Source organism: Falco peregrinus, chromosome 1, assembly GCF_023634155.1.
Source record: "Falco peregrinus isolate bFalPer1 chromosome 1, bFalPer1.pri, whole genome shotgun sequence".
NCBI classification, from domain to species: domain Eukaryota; kingdom Metazoa; phylum Chordata; class Aves; order Falconiformes; family Falconidae; genus Falco; species Falco peregrinus.
The window spans coordinates 112,637,756-112,652,572 of NC_073721.1; the positions used below are offsets into that span (position 1 = coordinate 112,637,756).

The following is a 14,817-nucleotide window of genomic DNA, read 5'->3' on the forward strand; positions in this document are numbered from 1 at the left end:
TAGATGGTGGGGGTGAATGCCCCCAGCTGCAGATGTTGTTGAGTTGTATGCAAACTATATGGTCAGAAATTTATAATAAAAGTGTCGTCGTCTTACAGCCAGGGTGGGAAGAGAGAACTCACACAGATGGAAGAATATTCTTCATAAATCACAGTATGTACAATGTAGTATTCTCCCCGCACTCATAATTTTATTTCTGAACATTATCTAAATTAATGAAACTAATCACAAAATCTCTTGCAGATACAAAGAGAACACAATGGGAGGATCCTCGACTGCAGAATGTGGCAATAACTGGACCAGTAAGCTTTCCTTATGTAGCCTTACATATTTTTCAAAATATTGTTAATGGAATCCAAACAAACTATTGTCATTTACTAGTGAGTTGTTCTAGAAGATGAAACTTCCAGGGTGCTTGAACAAGGCATTTTTATTTCTTTCTAAAGACTGTTTAGAAAGCTTTCTGTGGAAATGGTCTTTAAATGCCAGAAAAAGATCAGTTCCCATAGCAGTAAGGAAGTTTCCTTATAGACTGGAGGGGGGGTTTGAAGTGGGGTAGAAACTTTATTTTTTTTTTATCCACGGTGTTCAATATAAAACTAGCTCAATCCATGAAGTAAACTTGAAAACAAGGAAAGACAAAAAGAAAGAAAGGAAAAAAAAAAAAGGCAGTGAAATGGCTTTAAAAGGAATGAAATTAATTTCCAACTGAAAAATAATTATCTACCCTTGATACTTAATCTGAAGTGCAAAATTACCAGGACTAATTGCAAAGATGGTACACATTATAATTATAGATGGGTTTTAGTGTTCAACTGATATCTGTGTTTATTAATAGCCCACATATGTAAACAACCTTCTCTGTCCATGGAAAATAGGGGTGTTTGTAGCCAGGTCTCTCATGATACAGCAAGGAGAGACTTCGTGTTATGTAAGTCACCAGAGGCATTTTGGTCACTTCGATCTGGGCCAGTCACATCAGCTAACAGTAAAGTATAGGATAAATTCTATGGAACGGATCAGAACAAATGATCTGAACGAAGGAGTACTTTTCATTCTAGATGTTTTGAACTGACCATATATTCATAAACTGAAAGTCTTCTGATAGTTAGTAAAACACATATTCCTGTTTTCTCAGAACTTCAGTGTATGTCTATGCTTCGTAAATGTAGACTAGTTTATATTACATTAATTGTTTGAGTATGTCAAGTGCTTTTTCTTTTGGTTTTTATTTTTTTATTATTATTATTTTCCCAAGGCTGTGCCTTACTCCAGGGACTATAAGCGGAAGTACGAGTTCTTCAGAAAGAAATTGAAGAAACAGGTTAGTAATCTGTAGGAATCCAGCAGAAATTTATGTCCCTAAACAAAGGGAAGCTTAGGTTACAGTGAAAAGAAATTGGAACTTTGTAACCTGCTTATGGAAGATAGATTTACAGTCTGATCAAGAATACATTTGTGAAACAGCAACTTGGTGACAATTAGCATTTAATCTAACAGTAGGGTTTGTGACTTTACGCGGCGATGAGACTGCAAGCAATCTAATTGAAAAAGTAGAAATCTAAAAGGTTAAGAAACGTTGTAAACCTGGAAGTAGGGTGGCAACAGAAAAGTTTGGAAATCACTGACCTAGCAAATACTAGTTTTTGGAACTCTGAATATGGAAATAGAAGTTCTCAGAATAGATTTTAGACTGTCCAGATAGAAAGCTGTACTGTCATCTTGATCAGGCTAGATAACTGTAATAAATTGTTATAGCCTTAATATCTGAAGTTTATGAATGTCATTTGCAAGTTCTAGCTTGAAGTGGCAGTGCCAGATGTATTTATAACACATAGCATAAAAGACTGTAAATAGCATCTGCATATCCAGATAACAATGAGTCTCTGCACAACTGCAATCAAATTGGGTAGCCTTGGAAGATATTTTATATATATATATTTATATATATATAAAATAGCCTTTGAGCTTAGACCCATACTTTGCCTTTTACCTACCAAGTAAGTAGGGCTACCTTTAGCCTTTCTGAAACCTGTATCTTTTGAATGGACACATAAATTGCACACAATTATATATGCATCTACTTTTTGTGTTCCTAGTCAAACAAGCTTGGCATTCATTGAAATGTCGTTATCGTGAGCTGAAAAGTGATAGACAACTCAGCTACACAATATATTCTGAGTAATGTAAGAGTTAAATGTGTATTTAAAGCTTGTATTACTGCTGCCTTTTAAACATTCACAAATACCTCAATGACAGTTAGTGACAGATTGATTTATACTGAGATTTAATTACTGAATACTCATTTTAATCAGCTAAGTTTGGTTTTAGTAATTGATTTTATTATTGCTTCAACTTTTTTCTGAGAAGTTGATTTGCAACTAAAACCAGGAAAATATATTTTATTTTTTTTTTAGTTTGGAGATATTTTGCTATTTTCTGAAAGGATGAAAAAGACCCATATCTCATAGTCACCATGTAAATTAGCGATAAAACATGGCACAGAATTCTGCAGCTTGGAGAATGACAAATAATATGTTCCTCTACTCAAAGTAATTGTTTTTTTGTTTGTAGTTTGGATCAAGCTGTTGGATACAAATAGGCATTACATTTAAATGCAGCATTCTATTTTATTGGCGGGGGGGGAACAGGTTATATTATTTTAGGAGTGTAAGAAAATAAAGAAGCATATCTGAACACGTGCACTTCAGAGTTATTTATTAAATATTTCTGTATTCAAAAATTTGTTATTTCTACTGAGTGTGACTAGCTCTTTGAAATCTGAAATACATTGAGTTTCATTGCATGATCCTAATCTAGGCATAGAGCAACATGAGCTGAAATTTCCTGTTCCCACTTTCACTGAATTTCTCAGTTTTGCCTGAAGTAAACGCTGAAAACAAGTGAAATCAAGAAAATACTTTGTTCTCATATGATTTAATGATTCAGCAAAGTTTAGTCCTCGTTTATTACGGGCTTACTCTGAAAGCTCAGCAGCAAATATGAGCTTGGATATTTATATTTAAATATCTTCCTGGTATGATAGATTGTGATTTGTTGCTGTTACTTCATATTTGAAGGGCACTGATTTTTATTTTAATACTGTAGGAATACTTGTGTGTCATTATATGTCTTAGGAGAATGAGACAGCTAGCCTAATAGTTAGAATATTGAACTAGAAAATGTCAGGTAAAATCGTTCCAAAAATAATTTTATATATAAACTGAGATGCTTTTTTAATCAAGCTTATAATACGGCGAATTTTCAGTGTTAAAAAGGATTCCATGCCTTGCTGCATATAGAACAACTGAGTATATACTGTTACCCCTAAGAACATACTTTAACCCTATCTTCTTCGTGTGAAATAGAACTTAGTACCCAAAACTTTCCATGTGAGTTGAATCTCATGTAATTAGAGGCTCTTGTCAATCATATCATGTTATGTTTGCAAATTTTTAAGAACAGGATTTGCATGCCATTCTTTGTTTACAGAATTTGCATACTCTGCAAGACTGAAAGATGCTGGGTTTTCTTCTGTTATTCTGTGTCTTCATTTTTTAATATATTTTTATTTCTAGAGTGATATTCCGAATCGATTTGAAATGAAAATTCATCGCACAACAATCCTCGAAGATTCTTACAGAAGAATTATAGCTGTAAAGAGAGCAGATTTCCTTAAAGCAAGACTTTGGATTGAATTTGATGGTGAAAAAGGTTTAGACTATGGAGGAGTGGCCAGGGAATGGTTCTTCCTTCTCTCTAAAGAAATGTTTAATCCTTATTATGGATTGTTTGAATATTCAGCTACGTAAGTAATACAGGTTTGGAAGACGTGAAGACTATTTAGGGAAAGGAGATCAATTGTATTTCTCATGCCTACCTTCAGAATGGAATTGCTTCCCCCACCCCAAACTGTATAGGGGCGTTTAGCTGTAAATGCCTGCGATGTTTTGCACCTAGTTCTTTGTTTGACAGGAGAATAATGTGGAAACAGTACCTGTGTTTGTTTTTTTCCAGCAGTCTAACCTAAGCCATGTCATCTTTGCATAGACAAGTATATGCTTGTACTATTTAGAGAAGAGGCAGTATTTAACAAATAACACAGGGAATGTTATTCTGATTACTTTAAAATCAATAGGAGTTAATCCTTTCTTTTTGGTATATCTCTAATTTAGAAAGATAATTCGTGGTGTTTCAAAACTGTTATTTCTGTTATGCTAATAGAATCATCTACTGAGTATTGTTTAATATTAGATTAGTGATTCACTAATCCAAATGGATTATTTTTTTCAACTTCATGAAAAGTAACACCTGATTTAACCAGCAGTGTCTTTTGGACCTTCAAATATGGGACTGTTCCAATAGTACAACATCTTGTTTTTCTTTTTTCTTCCCTACTCCATCCCTCAACTTCAGAGATAACTATACTCTCCAGATCAATCCAAACTCTGGACTTTGCAATGAAGATCATCTCTCTTATTTCAAGTTTATAGGTCGTGTAGCTGGAATGGCTGTTTACCATGGCAAACTTTTGGATGGTTAGTATTTATTGTATGTAATATATTTAAATTATTATTGTACATATTTTGAATTTTAAGTTACATACTGTTCAACTTATTTGTTCTTCTTTAAAGCCTTTTTTATTCGTCCTTTTTACAAGATGATGCTCCAGAAACCAATAACGCTTCATGATATGGAGTCTGTGGTATGTAATTTGCTTTATCATCTACGTTAGGCTTTCATGTCCGTATTAATTTTTTTAATACATCTTTAATGAAATAGTGAAGGTTGAAAGTGCATGATTCAAAGAAATTTTAGGCTGCATCTTTTGTAAGTCTGTAAGTTATATAGGATTTAAAACTTCCAAGGAAAATCAGAGACCTGAACTATGGTTTAAGTTAAGCTGTATTGAAAACTTGTCTCTAAACTTTCTATGATGTACTCTTGAAATATTTTTAGATACTAAGGTTCCTAATATTGAATAATAAACATCTTCGGGACCCCTGTCTCAACGAGTTTGCTAAATTAGGTTTGTGGGTTTTGATAACTAAAAAGAAATGTATTCTTATATGTTCAGAGACTGAAAATATTAACAAGTGAGTACAGTGTAAACCTTTTAGAGGGGAACATGGCCCTTAGAATTTTCTTCTTTTTTTTGTTTCCCTGGTAATGGTATGATGGTTCTTATCTAGAATAGTTATGGACAGAGTGATTTTTATTCAGTCTCTTTAATCTATAACTGATTTTTCTGTCCTTTAAGAATACAGAATATAGTTCCTATCTGTTTCTGAGTAATAGCTTTGTAATGTGTCCTGGTTATTTTTTCCTTTTCTTTTCTTCTTGTACTATAAAATTATGGGATGGTTTGGGTTGGAAGGAACCTTAAAGATCACCTAGTTCCAGTCCCCCCGCCATGGGCAGGGACACCTTCCACCAGACCAGGTTGCTCAAAGCTACATCCCACCTGGCCTTGGGCACTGCCAGGGATGGGGCATCCGCAGCTGCTCTGGGCAACCTGTTCCTGTGTCTCACCACCCTCACAGTGGCGAAGTTCCTCCTAATACCTAACCGAAACCTACTCTCTTTCACTTTAAAGCCATTACCCCTTGTTCTGTCACTTTATGCCTTTGTAAAAAGTTCCTCTCCAGCTTTCCTGTCGGCCCCTGTAGGTGCTGGCAGGCTGCTCCAAGTTCCCCCTAGAGCCTCCTCTTCTCCAGGCTGAACAGCCCCAACTCTCTCAACCTGTCTTCATAGGAGAGGTGCTTCAGCCCCTGATCATCTTTGTGGCTTCCTCTGGATCTGCTTGAGCCGGTCCATGTCTGTCTTGTGCTGGGACCCTAGAGCTGAACGCAGTACCCCAGGTGGGGTCTTACAAGAGCAGAGTAGGGAAGAAGAATCGCCTCCCTTGACATGCTGGTCATGCTTCTTTTGATGCAGCCCAGGATGTGATTTTGCTTTATCTTAATTTTCCTTCCCTAAGGCTCTTTGTAGTAATGTCTGACAATAAAGGGAAGTTAAATACAGGATGAGAGACAGAGAAGAGTCCACAATACATTACTTCCAATAATGCTTTTACATCACCATTTTGCTACGTGAGAGTTTTTTGGACTTGAGATTGCTGAGTCTTCAGGTTTCAGATGTCTTTGTAGCTTTGTACAGTTGCAGTGTCTTTGTATCCAATACAGGATTATCCTAGGTAGCAGCATTTACTGGGCAGTAACGGGGCCTCTTGTAGCTTAAAAAGCGGCTACTCTATTTTGTATTTACTGTTTTGTAATTCTCTCTCTTAGGATAGTGAATATTACAATTCTCTGAGATGGATTCTTGAAAATGATCCAGCGGAACTGGACCTTAGATTTATCGTTGATGAAGAACTTTTTGGTCAGGTTAGTATGTTTATGTAAAGTAGAATAGACAAAACACGAAAGAAAATATTTGACCTGTGAAATTCACTGATTTTATCTGTATGGTACTAAGAAAAACCCTTCATTCACAGTCATGTTGGTTTGTTCACTCAGCTGCTGTGTTTAGCTGGCACATGCTCAGGCAGTGCTCTTAGCCTGGCTGTGATGTGATAAAGGACTTGGAAATAAGCAGAGCTTTAAAAAATGACTCGTGCTTTTTTCTTAAGTAATACTTGTATTGAAATGTAGCTGTTGCTGTGAATGCAACTGAGACTAAGATATCCATAGTCCCATTAGTAATCTGGAGTAGAGACTGGTTTTCTGTGATTGGCTGGAATAGATAAGCTCTTTTGGAAATGATTGGAATCATAAATTTCACTGGGAGATAATAATAGGGTTTTTTCTAAGATGTACTAGAAAACTATGGAGTAAACAAGTTTGTTGTGTGGAGAGCTATCCAAGATAAGTCGTGTAGAAATACCACAGGTATTGAATAAAAATTGCAAATTATGGGTGTCAGCTAGATCCAAGTAGGACAGTAGCCTTTTGTGGTCTTGTGTAACTAAATTGACCTTAAGTAGAAGCGTGAAAATGTACATCCATAATAAAGTAGAAATCAGATATCTGTCTACTGAGGTTCTATATTGCATATATGCATAACGTTGTTATGCATATTGATTCACTTATTTAACGGAACCATTGCTGAAATTGTTCTGTGTTTTTCCTTGAGATTTGGAAAAATGGCTGGGTCACTGAATATGCACTTGGTGAAGTCCACATTACTGAAAACTCGTGTGCAAATCTGGCAGCCCTGAATAACACTTGCTTTAAAAAAATATATAAATAAAAATCAACCAAATTCTGTTTATTCAGGTGAACTGTGACACCAATTCTGACTCTTATAGTTTTCAAATCCTGCACTCTTCAAGAGTGAACTAAATTACACAATACTGATGTATGAATTCTGTCACATACTTCTCTTATTTAAGACCTATTCTATGTATCACATTTTAGACCCATCAACATGAACTGAAAAGTGGTGGATCAGAAATAGTCGTCACCAACAAGAACAAGAGAGACTACATTCAGTAAGTAGTGGTCACTGTGTGTGACGTGTCTTACCGGATTGCCCCTCTAGTAATAGGGGCTGTGTGTTAGTTGTATTAACAAGAGGAAGCTGTTGCTTTGTGTATAAATTGCTTTTATTTTAAATGTTTTTGGTTTTGGTTTTTTTTTTTTACAGTCTTGTAATCCAGTGGAGATTTGTGAGCAGAGTACAGAAACAAATGGCAGCCTTTAAAGAGGTATAGCTTTAATTACTACAGAAATTCTAAGAATTTGTACTATCTAATCTTAAGACAAGCTTATTTGGACATCCTGAAGACCCACAGATAATATTGCTACAAGTATAAAAAAGGCGGTGATACTGTTTGTCCGCTTTGAATTATTTCAGCCTTTAAAATCTTTTTGATATATTTTTACTGAGGTTTTTAATTCACACTGAGAAATCTGTTTATTTCTCAATCCTGGCTGACAGCTTTGGCTGTAGTGCAATCAGTTTAATGAATTCTGCAGAAATGAAAATTAATTCTATTAGTTTGATTTAAACTAGCTGGTTTATCCTTATATGCAATATAATTTACACAAGTATGATATTCAGACTTGCATATTCACCATTCAGTGTTGCACAATAAAGATAAGTCAGAATTAAAGTACTGTAACTGAACTGGGGGCTGCTGGTGTTCAAACATCTGTATTTGATGTATTGCTTTGGCTCTGTTTATTAAAGCATCTAAATATTGTTCTTAGTGAACAAAAACGCTAAAATAATGTTGACTTGATTTTTTTTTTAAAAAAAACATCCCTCATCTTTTTAGGGCTTTTTTGAACTAATACCACAGGATCTGATTAAAATATTTGATGAAAATGAGCTAGAGGTAAGTGTTTCATGGAAAAGGAAACAAATTATGTTGAAATTTAATGTTACTGACTTAAACTTTTGGTGGTGTTTGTTTTGGTGTTTTTTTTTTTATCTGTGTAGTTATTAATGTGTGGACTCGGAGATGTGGATGTGGCTGATTGGAAACTACATACAAAATACAAAAATGGCTACAACATAAACCATCAAGTAATACAGTGGTTCTGGAAGGTATTATGAAATTCTGATTTTTTTTTTTTAACTTAGAACCTACTCAAAAGCTGTAGCATTTCAGCTATGCTAGTTTATAATGCAATTCATTAATAGGTAGGTAAATATTTGACCATTAAGACTCCTGAGAAAGTAAGAAAACTATAGATGAGATGCATGGTAAGAATGTAAATACACTACTGATACTTGCTTTTTCCAAAAAATCCATGTCTGACTGGGGTTAAAAATATTTCTGTGTAGGTTTTTCTGGCATGGTTACACTAAAGAGGTGTTAAACTCTTCTGTTTAATAAATTACAGGAGTTTGGCTGCTAGTTCATAACATCAGGAAACTTCAAAGAAAGTAGGGGCCAAATCTTTCAGGGAAGTATTTCAACAGCCTGCTTAGCCAGTAACCGTACTCCTGTTACAGTGTCATTAAAAAATTGTTGACTTAATGTCTTTTAGCAATAGGCAGAGAACTGTGTGTCACTACAAAAAAAACCACACGTATATATATAAAGGATAATGATTTAGAAATAGAAACTTGCGTAAATCTGCTAGCTTAATACATTAATTTAAAAATAAATGTTTAATTGTAATCATTATCATACACAGGCAGTCTTAATGATGGACTCTGAAAAGAGAATAAGATTGCTTCAGTTTGTTACTGGCACATCACGTGTACCTATGAATGGGTTTGCTGAGCTGTATGGTGAGTACTTATGATTATGTTTACAATTAAGTAGCAGGGAACGTGATACCGACATTGTCATGATATTTGATTTCAAACGTAGACACACTGTTTTTCAAATTTTGCTGTAAAAATGAGTGTATACTGGCTTTATAAGAAGTGAAGTTAGTCACTCTAGATCACGTTTCCCGTGTTCTATAAATATGTCATTTTAATTCTGGTTTTGGAAGTTTTTAAATGTGTAGGAGTTCTCGAATGTGGTTTTTTAAAGCTCTTAAAGAGCTGCAAAAATCCCTGTTTAACACGTGATTGAGCTTGAAGAAGGCTCTCAGTTATCTAAGATCTGATTACAAAGACATGCTGGCATCAGCAGTTAACTTCAGTTTTTCCCAAGTTCCCCAACTGCTTTTGCAAGCCACACTTCAGATACAACTGGAATTGTAAGGATATGTTCTGAAGAGGACCACTGAAATGACACGAGTTTAAACGTAATGCCAAAAGAAACATAGTGAACCTACAGTGCAGAGACTGAAACAAGCAGATGGCAGCAGGGAGCAGACGTCAATACCGAAGCCAGAAAACCCTCTGTGAAAAGACCATGGACAAGCGGATAGAACAGCCCACAAAGGGTGGGGGTGTTTGGCTTATGGGAAGTCTATTTTCAGCTGCCATCAGCTATTACTACTTCTGCTAGACTACTCTATTAAGCCTTTAAAAGGGTTTGAGATCCTATGCAAATGACTGAATAGCCTAACGTGTATTTGAATAAACATTTCTATTAACAAATTACTGTTGTTTATAGAACGCTAGAACTGTGAACAAATAATACCCCCCATGCATCCCCGTTTCTCCCTCTCTTCATTTTCATTTCATTTGTAAATACTCCTTTGTTGTGAGTTCCAAGGGAAAGGACAGTGCCCTCAGCAGACTTGAGCCACGTGTCTGCTGTTGCACCTGTACCTTCGCCCTGTTGGAGTTACAGTGCATGCGCGTTGCAGTGGAAACCCCATCAGGATTTTGTGGCCTTCGGATTTTTGTTTATTTGTCTAAAAACACTAGCCGGAGATAGAACTAAGGAATAATATAGGGAAAGAAACTGTTGAAACTTGGCTTCCTTCTGCTCAGGGATTAGGATGGCCTTGGGCAGTCTTCTGGCCAAGTCCCAGTTCCCGTAGCTCTGTTTACTCAATGAAAAATTCAATTAGTGATTGCCTTGCACAGTGCTTTGACATTGCTGTTTTAGCTTTTTATTTCTGCTTTACTGTAGCCAACATGCCAATCTCCCCAAACCCCAGTAATGACCACAGTGGCATTAACAGTAACCTGCTTGAAGAAGTGTAGACGGTTCTTCAGTGTTTCATGTTGGCACAAGGCTTTTTGCTGCTGCCGGGCTGACCCTCCGGTGGTTGCCTTGCCACCTTCGGGCACAGCCCTAGAGCTGGCTTCCTAGCGGGACATCTCCCTCTTGTGGCCCGGAGAGGCTGTTCTGCTCATGAAAAGGGACTGCTTGGGAGGGTTTGCTCCCAGACACCCAGTCTGAGAACTTCTTGTCGTGTGGTAGAATGCACCGTTGGTCGTAGAGCTGCTTCTCTGCTTCATCCGTATTCAAGGCATTCTTACTAGTTACTTTTTCTAACCAGCCTTGTGTGCTGAAGAAACACGTAAGCCAAAGGAGAAAGTAAAGATGAAGAGCTGGAAGTGTTCCCTCAACTCCTGACATGTATGTCTCACTGACAGTATTTTAGGATAAAGTGCACAGTGTTTGCTCTCGCCTGTCCAGTTCACTCACTAGGCTCGTTTGAAGTGTAGTTTCTGTGCATTGATTGGGATTTCCTACCTTTTTCTGTATGTTCGTAGCTGTGAAAGTGTTTTCTCCTCCTCTTATTTTCATGGTTAGGACTAATTGTCTTGGATTTTTCTGTTGGTGGTTTTGTGGGGGTTTTTTGTGTGTGTAAGTTGGCCAACATCTTCAAATCCACCTCCACAATGTGCATTATTACATGTGATCGTAATACAAATATTTTTATTAGTAATACATATGATTTCTTTTTTCACCATAAAACCACAAATTAAATATTTTTGAATTGACAGTTATAACTTGTGTCATCAAAAAAACCCAAACATTTTGGAGGAGTCATGAAAAAAAGGGGAGGTGTCTCTCTGCATAATAAAACCAACTTGATTTCATAGGTCTAAAGGTACTCAACACAGCACTTATACCTCAGCTGGATTCACTGATCGACCTGTTCATATTACTGCTGCTCATCTTTAATCTGAAACATGTTTCACATTTTCTGTTTCAGAAGGCTGCTCATACTTGGGTAGCCACCTGCCTTGGAATACCATTCTGTAACTGTATTGATGGTCTCCTCATAGAGTAGTCAGCAGACACCCACCATCAGAGATCATCTCTTGTTCTCTGACAAGATAGCAACTTTTTGTTACTATTATTTTTTTAAACTATATAGTCTTCTCCAGACATATGCAAGCGCTTTCAACAGCTTAAGGAAATGGTTACAAAGTGCCCTTTGTGTTTACTTGGCAAGAGTTGAGAGGTCCGAGGAACTTTCAGATACAACATGCTGTAAGTCAGTTGCTGAAGACACAGGCATAGGTGGAGCTGCACTTGTGAGCCAGAAGTATTCTCTCGGGTGCACACGTACATCCCTGGAGTACACATACGGTCTCTGTGTTTCAAAAAGATATTAGTTACTCTGCTCTGTTGTGTTGGTGATGGTGGACACTGAATACTTGCTGACAGGTTATATAACTTGGCACGTTGTGATAAACATGTCTAAATTTTTACATGCAAAATTTACACAGGATAAAACTATCTTCCGCATAAAATTCTCAATGCCAACTATTATGCGTATGCATTTAGGTCTTAGACTCTGAGTTTAAGGTGTGAAATTAAGATGTGGCAAGAAATAATTTAAAATAAAAGAGAATTGGGATCAGTGACCATTACTGAGTACAGACTATATTTGATTCATATAGATAGGTCCAACTAATGTCAGAATTAGATTACAAAACCCCAAGATATTTCACAATCTGAATTTCTGATTATAAAGGAATCTCATATTGGAATGTAAATTGATGTGTATTTTTCTGCAGGTTCAAATGGACCGCAGCTGTTTACAGTTGAACAGTGGGGTACCCCTGAAAAACTGCCAAGAGCTCATACCTGGTGAGTATTTAATTTAGGTAGATGACATTTATTGAGAATGATAAAAATATTTAAGAGTTTTTATCTGTTTTTCAGCTTTAATCGCTTGGATTTGCCTCCATATGACTCATTTGAAGATTTATGGGATAAACTTCTTCTAGCGATTGAAAATACTCAGGGTTTTGATGGGGTTGATTAAGACACAGACATAAATTATGTCAGTCCAGTGCTGCATTTTCATGTTAAGGGTTTACAAAAATCTGAATTTTCCAGGGACTACCATTGTGTTTATTTGCATGGCTATTGAATCTTCACAGTATCTCTTGTAAAATAAGTAAGTATTAAAAATTCACTAACTTTTGAAAATATATTTTGCCATTTCCATGGTCTGTGTACTTTGCTAGTAACTACAGTATACACATTGAATGGGCCAGTGCCAAGTAAATCAAAAACATTTTTAAGCAGTTGCCTCTTCTACAGTATTTGACAGACTGTCCTACAGTAAACTACTGAAGTAAAACTGTGAAGAAATCTTTGCAGAGGGTATAAATTTGAATTGCTGCTTTTAAGAGGAACAACTGAAATTGTTAGATGTTCTTTAAAAGAAAAACAGAAACAAAACCACCAAGTTTCATGTAATGCAATATCATAATGTGTGCTGCTTCAGGCTGTTTGCTACAGATCTGCCCAAAGCACCTTATAATTCAGCATATTAGGTAAAAGATTGGAAAGCATTTGTTTGCATTATCAGCCATCAGTTTGCAGAAAATTGACTTGCTGACACACTTCATTTTGTTAGATTTCTGTTTCTAACTTGCTTTTGTTGAAAAAGTGTAACAAAACCAGGATTTTATATAAAACGGACAAGCAGCATAATTCTGAATTGTAATGAGAAATTATATCCATTTTTGTCTGAATTTGTATACTGTCAGTTTATTGAGTGTTCATCACTGTTTTTGATAAATTTCTAGTTCAGCAATGGATAATATTTTCAATTCAACCTTTTGCAACAAATTAATCTTGAAATGAAATTTGTATGGATATCACTCAGTATTAGTTCTTGGTAGTTAGAGGCCTTTATTATCCATTCTTGCAGTATTGCACTACATAACAATAAAGAACATGTTTACAGGGTTTTCTGGGCCAAATTCAGCACTCTGATATGTGCAAACTTCTCCGTGCCGCCTGGAGGTTATGCACATATAACCAGGTGCCGAATTTGGTTCTGTAATATGTTTACAGGTTATGCTAGTTTCTATAGCTGCATTTTTATATTTTTTTTTCTCCACTGTTAGTCTATAAACCAAATTTGTTAATACAGTATAACCAAAGTCATAACCAACAATGTGCAATTTATTGTAGATCAACTTGTCATATAAATACTAGTTTGATTTCTTTTGTAAATGTGGATATCTTTTGTATTAATGTTAACACTTTTTTTGAGCAAGTGCTGGTTAAAATGATTAACAAAGTTGGTTCTAAAAGGAAAAATTGGTTTTTATACCAGGCTTGCTCTAATTTTAACATTTTATTACCAATATGATCTGAGGAAATAACAGTACCTAGCTTTGGCCAGCAAATTTCTGTTTAGTCACAGTCTTTATAAATATGCAAGAAGGAAGTGTAGCACATCTCTCTATAAAGGTATGTAAATTATGTAACAAATTTAATGGGTCTTAAGGGATATTTAAAATCCCACTTTGTTTTATTCTTTGACTAGGTCGTTGGGGCTGAGAATATTACATGTAAATAAAGGTAACTTATACAAATTTTGGAAATCTATATGCAGTTTTGTAAAACATGAATGATATATCAGTAAATCTGTATAGATTTGAATGTAGCAGGTTTTGTTGCATACTTTAAAGTATAAAATAAGGATCCTGAGAGCAGTAAATAAAAGTTTATTCTAATAATTTGTGGCTCAGTTCTTTGAAGTGCAAATCGGCAGTCTTGAAATAGCAAGAATTCAGTAACTTTAGTACTCCTAGTTAGACTGGGGCAGCAGTTCCACCACAATACGTTGCTACCTTTGTATAGGTGTTGAGGTACAGCAGCGCTGTTTCCTACTGTTCTGCTCCCAAGGCATGTAGTCTTCGAAAAATTAATACACTGTTTTCATAAAAGCTCTAGGTCGCTGTGAGCCTTCATTGTACGTACGGCCAGCCTAGAAATGCTGCACGGCAGACAGGCGGAGGTGGTGGCCCCCCAGAAATGCCAGCTGACCGCTGCTGCGGGAGGGTCAGGCTCCTCTCTGCTGCTGTAGGAACACCCTTCTCAGCTGGCCGGCTGGCATGCAGCCCACAGACCGCGGCGGTGAGTGCGGCAGGGGTGCAGAGGGGGCCCTGAAGCTCTGCTCCAGGCAGCACAGGCTGCCCAGTGGCGATGGAGATGTGCCACAGGGCTCGGTCCCCCGTGCGAGCTGTGGG

At 36.5% G+C, this 14,817-nt stretch overlaps 1 protein-coding gene across 3 annotated transcripts in view; it reads left to right on the forward strand.

The window, feature by feature from the left end:
• NEDD4 (NEDD4 E3 ubiquitin protein ligase) overlaps nucleotides 1-14,304 on the forward strand; it is a 60,546-nt gene extending 46,242 nt beyond the window's left edge. For 2 of the 3 annotated variants that reach the window (XM_055808816.1, XM_055808806.1), the window contains 14 exons: nucleotides 99-153; nucleotides 244-302; nucleotides 1,259-1,324; nucleotides 3,579-3,808; nucleotides 4,417-4,538; nucleotides 4,635-4,705; nucleotides 6,291-6,386; nucleotides 7,419-7,492; nucleotides 7,648-7,708; nucleotides 8,282-8,341; nucleotides 8,446-8,553; nucleotides 9,150-9,246; nucleotides 12,340-12,412; nucleotides 12,488-14,304. In XM_055808816.1, the coding sequence (XP_055664791.1) occupies nucleotides 99-153; nucleotides 244-302; nucleotides 1,259-1,324; nucleotides 3,579-3,808; nucleotides 4,417-4,538; nucleotides 4,635-4,705; nucleotides 6,291-6,386; nucleotides 7,419-7,492; nucleotides 7,648-7,708; nucleotides 8,282-8,341; nucleotides 8,446-8,553; nucleotides 9,150-9,246; nucleotides 12,340-12,412; nucleotides 12,488-12,590 (1,275 nt within the window). In that variant the 3' untranslated portion in view covers nucleotides 12,591-14,304. Of the gene's footprint in view, nucleotides 1-98; nucleotides 154-243; nucleotides 303-1,258; nucleotides 1,325-3,578; nucleotides 3,809-4,416; nucleotides 4,539-4,634; nucleotides 4,706-6,290; nucleotides 6,387-7,418; nucleotides 7,493-7,647; nucleotides 7,709-8,281; nucleotides 8,342-8,445; nucleotides 8,554-9,149; nucleotides 9,247-10,865; nucleotides 10,946-12,339; nucleotides 12,413-12,487 lie in introns of all 3 variants that reach the window. The other variant, XR_008747872.1, reaches the window with a different exon arrangement.
• Nucleotides 14,305-14,817: the final 513 nt, after the last annotated feature.